This window comes from Sander lucioperca, chromosome 9 (assembly GCF_008315115.2).
Source record: "Sander lucioperca isolate FBNREF2018 chromosome 9, SLUC_FBN_1.2, whole genome shotgun sequence".
Classification (NCBI taxonomy): domain Eukaryota; kingdom Metazoa; phylum Chordata; class Actinopteri; order Perciformes; family Percidae; genus Sander; species Sander lucioperca.
In genome coordinates, this window is record NC_050181.1 from 38,728,142 (window position 1) to 38,733,141 (window position 5,000).

General features: G+C 40.8%; 1 protein-coding gene and 2 long non-coding RNA genes across 3 annotated transcripts in view; 2 read left to right on the forward strand and 1 right to left on the reverse strand.

Annotated features, from left to right (window-relative positions):
• LOC116065587 (microfibril-associated glycoprotein 4-like) overlaps positions 1-2,546 on the forward strand; it is a 4,529-nt gene extending 1,983 nt beyond the window's left edge. Inside the window, exon 6 of the mRNA XM_031321125.1 lies at positions 2,023-2,546. Within this exon, the coding sequence (XP_031176985.1) occupies positions 2,023-2,279 (257 nt within the window). The 3' untranslated portion in view covers positions 2,280-2,546. The remainder of the gene's footprint in view (positions 1-2,022) is intronic.
• Positions 1-5,000, reverse strand: part of LOC118495833 — a 145,288-nt gene that overhangs the window by 12,589 nt on the left and 127,699 nt on the right. The window lies entirely within an intron of this gene.
• The window catches only part of LOC118495829, a 6,080-nt gene continuing 5,517 nt past the window's right edge, over positions 4,438-5,000 (forward strand). Inside the window, exon 1 of the long non-coding RNA XR_004898272.1 lies at positions 4,438-4,453. This is a non-coding gene — a long non-coding RNA (uncharacterized LOC118495829). The remainder of the gene's footprint in view (positions 4,454-5,000) is intronic.

The following is a 5,000-nucleotide window of genomic DNA, read 5'->3' on the forward strand; positions in this document are numbered from 1 at the left end:
ACACGATCCACACTAGCCCAACGCAAGTAGTGCATTGGAACTGACTGCTAAGCTAACTTATGCCACAGCCGGCCAAACTGAGAACAGGAAAGCCACTGACCTACCATGACAAGGCGAGTGGAGGGTCTGAGTTTTACAGGCTGCAGGTTGTAAGGCAACTTTATGTTTCTATACAGGTAGCACATTTCACCCCAGTCTCACGGCAGTTTGTGAAATGGTCACGTAGTTTCAATCTATTGATTTGTGTACACGGACACGTTGATGTTGTTTTTTTTCGTGGTGGTCAGCACGTTTTTCTTTCTTGATCACAGCACGATTCTAACGGGACGGTTGGGTTTAGGAAAACAATAATGGGATGGGTTAGTAAAAGAAGAACGGGACGGTTTAGTAAAAGAAGAACGGGACAGTTTAGTAAAAGAAGAACGGGACGGTTTAGTAAAAGAAGAACGGGACAGTTTAGTAAAAGAAGAACGGGACGGTTGGGGTAAATGTGACACGAGGGACATGATCCCCGGTCTCCTGGTGAAAGTCCTGTGTTTGACCCATCCACCCCCCCAACCATCCTCCCTACACAGATTTTAGCCCTTTCATACTACTCGCTACCGTAGTTTCTCTTAATGCTACGTCATCTTCACAAAGAATCGTGCTGTGATCACGAAAGATGCTTCCCATTGAAATTCATTAGTTAAACAAACGAGATAGACGTGTCCATACTGGGACACGAATCAATAGATAAAATTACGTGACCGTTTCATGAACTGCCGTGAGACTGGGCTGCATATTTCAGTAAAAAGGATTTACATAAAACAATACAAATAAATTTAAACAGTCATGAAAAATACAAATTAAAAAGGCTAAAATAAAATAAGATACAAATAATAAAAGTTATGTAGTTAAGAAATGAATAAATATTTGGTTTAATAGGTTGTAGGGACGGGAGAGGGAGGAGTGTAAAATGATTTTAATAAATAACTAAATGTTCAGAGTAAATAGGATAAATAGGTTTGGAATTATTTTTACAACTGAAATGTTTATAGAGAGCTGAAGTCCCGCCCCTTCTACTTCCAGCCAATGGGACGTCTTTAGAATAAATATGAACGAAAGTCAATGGAGAGATAATAATTATTTGATCCTGTTTGAATTGAGCCATAAATTACACATCTGATGTTCATCAGTTTAAAGATACTTCTTCAACTGAAGAAAGTCTCCGTTTATTGTTAAACTGTTGAAGTATCAGACTGAAAATACGTCTTTAGAAAGAATTCACACTTCAATGTAGCATGAATGACGTCTGGCTGAAGATACGATGTCTATGTGTGTGTGTGTGTGTGTGTGTGTGTGTGTGTGAGTGTGTGTGTGTGTGTGTGTGTGTGTGTGTGTCTATGTGTGTGTGTGTGTGTGTGTGTGTGTGTGTGTGTGTGTGTGTGTGTGTGTGACTGGATAAAACCCATCAGGTGAGATAAGGTTACAGGTGTTGTGGAACAGAGCTAAGCTAGCTAGCAAGTTGAGCATCAAGCTAGGTGACGTAAATAGTGGGACACGAGAGATGTAGTTCACTGAGAGATGTAGTCCACTGGGAGATGTAGTCCACTGGGAGATGTAGTCCACTGGGAGATGTACTCCACTGAGAGATGTAGTCCACTGGGAGATGTAGTTCACTGGGAGATGTAGTCCACTGAGCAGTTTCACATGAGAGGGTAAGGGGGAAGTAAAAAGTGTTATAGTTGACTCAATCTGTAGATTTATGGTTTTAATTAAATATATATATATATATATATATATATATATATATATATATATATATATATATATATATATATATATATATATATATATATACACCATAGTAGCCATTAAACGTCAGCAGTCCAGTGTTGTTAGTTCAGTAGTTGTATTATTTAGTTATACTTACTGTAGGTAGAGAAGTAGACTGTGGTATTTACTGGAGGAAATACACTCCAAACATATATATCATTGTTAGTATCATAATGTTGTGATTATACTCTTGTTGTGTTTCTGTAGGAGACGCCCTGAGTTATCACAACGGAGAGCTGTTCACCACCTTCGACAAAGACCAGGACTCCTCTGATACTACGAACTGTGCCAGATTATACCTGGGGGCGTTCTGGTACTACAGCTGTCACCATACAAATCCAAACGGTGTTTATCGTCGGGGGGCTGACAGCACTGTCTATGGTGTTGGAGTGGAGTGGTACCAATGGAAAGGTGATGAGTACTCCCTGAAGAGCATCAGCATGAAGATCCGTCCTGTGCAGTAGTTCTCCAGGACCAACGTACAGCAGAATATCAGCTCATCTCTTCTCATCTCTTTCTCTCATTAAGCATTTAATCTCCCAACAGGTCTTATTTTCCTGAAACTGGGAACCAGCACAAGAACAGCAGCTGATGTTAGTAGATGTTGTTACGGTCTGTGATGGTTTAAAGCAGTCGCAGCTCGCTGCTACGTGGAGGAAAAGTCAGATGTGTCTGCTGTTTATCTGCTGTACGCTGACAATCAATCAATAAATAAGAGAGCATTAAGATGATCTCATGTCTTCACTTTGATTCATAATTACAATTAGCAGCCAAAAGAGAATATGCAAATATATGGAATTATAAATATTATAATTAAAAGTCAAAAAGCAAAAGTTAAAATTATAATTTGAAAAAGTAAAATAACAATAAAAAAGGAGAAGTTTAAAATAAAAAACATTTAAATTTAGTTTTTTTTATTTTAAATTTAACTTTGCTCTTTAAAATTCCTACTTTTCACACACACAAACATGTTTGTTTCACTATCTTTGTGGGGACCCGTCATTGACATAATGCATTCCCTAGCCCCTTACCCTAATCTTAACCATCACAACTAAATGCCTAACCTTAACCCTTACCCTCAGGGGCGCGTATAGGGGGGAAAAGTTAGGACAATTCCAAGGGCCCATGACTGACAGGGGCCCCAAAAAATAGGTAAAAAGTAATATACAATTATTAAACCATCATCATTCAGTATATATATTTCAAATATAAAAATAAAATTAATGATCTCTTTGTTTTTACTTGTTTTTGGCAGTAAAAGTTAAATATCCCCATTGACCAAAAAGTAAACATCCATATTGACCGACCACCCCCCTGTATCTGCATGAAATGGTTTGGTCCGACCACCCCCCTGTATCTGCATGAAATGGTTTGGTCCTGCCGTAGCCACTCAGTGACGGTGTTTAGTTGTAGTCAGTAGATGTGCCAGAACTACAGTGACCACAATGTTACCAAGTAACGTTAAATCAAAATCTGGTTTTCAAAAAAGGAAAGAGAGGAAAGACAAAGGAAAGTGTGTCAAACTGTAACCTAGTTTTCCACCCAGAAAGGTGGCAGCCTATAGTCTGAGTGGTATTAACCTGTTGGCTTAATGTCCATAGTGAAATAAGCTAGCTAGCTACAGACTAGTGTTAGCCTACATTTAATCACCATTTAATCAGTGCAGGGAAACATTTAGCAAGATATTCATATTAAATCATTGTCCCTGCCTCTTTTAGCAGACTTAACAACAGATGAGTCAGCAGCCCAGTCTCCCCCTAACTGAGCCCCCCCCCCTGTCCCGGTGAAGAAGGTGAGCAGCATTGTGGTCAATGACATGTCAGTTAGCATCATAGCAGGGAGTCTGTGGGGATTTCTCTGTCTCTCTTGCTCTTTTTACCATTACAAAAAAGAAAATGAAATATTTATTAATGACAGAAATTCAAACACATTAATAACAATTATTTTCTCACATAATGATTATTATGAAATAAAATTAAAAAACAACAACCTACTGTGTGTACTGGATGCTGGACAGTTGGTAACAGTGAGTAGCTTACCTGAGCCTGCATGTAAGATACAGACAATATTAACTGGATTCAACTACAAGAAGCAAGACAGTTGCAAGCCTTTAATTAGAGTTCTGTAAAGCTGTTGATGGGACAGTTAGGTCCTAGAGATGTGGTGACAACAGCTGCACTGTGTGTGTGTGTGTGTGTGTGTGTGTGTGTGTGTGTGTGTGTGTGTGTGTGTGTGTGTGTGTGTGTGTGTGTGTGTGTAATAACGTGGATGTGTTTCTGTGTGCAGGTGAGCACTCTGTTCGAAGAGGAGGCGGCCATCTTCCCTCTGAAGGGGGGGTCAGGTGACCTGTCCTGTCCCATGGACCCCCCCGCCACCCAGGAGCAGATGGCGCAGTCCGCTCACCTCATGACTCTGGGGCTGTGTCGCATCTCAGCCGCCAAACCCTGCGCCTCCCAACCCCTCCCCCCCCAACCGGACGCCCCCGCCCCCCCCCTGCCGCCTGGCGGCGAGGGGGGGGCACTGCCGGCCGCCAGACGCCGCAGGGTGAGAGACGCACACACACGGGACCAGAAGAAGAAGAAGAAGAAGACGTTCAGGAGGGCCACCTCACGAAACGCTCGCCAACAGACCCCCTCAGGTCTGAGCTCCTCCAACTATAATATATCATTATTTATTATATATATATATATATATATATACTGGTACCGTAACATCTCATGTTACACACACATGGAAACGGGATATTATATACAGTGAGGAAAATAAGTATTTGAACACCCTGCTATTTTGCAAGTTCTCCCACTTAGAAATCATGGAGGGTCTGAAATTGTCATCGCAGGTGCATGTCCACTGTGAGAGACATAATCTAAAAAAAAAAATCCAGAAATCACAATATATGATTTTTTAACTATTTATTTGTATGATACAGCTGCAAATAAGTATTTGAACACCTGTCTATCAGCTAGAATTCTGACCCTCAAAGACCTGTTAGTCTGCCTTTAAAATGTCCACCTCCACTCCATTTATTATCCTAAATTAGATGCACCTGTTTGAGGTCGTTAGCTGCATAAAGACACCTGTCCACCCCATACAATCAGTAAGAATCCAACTACTAACATGGCCAAGACCAAAGAGCTGTCCAAAGACACTAGAGACAAAATTGTACACCTCCACAAGGCTGGAAA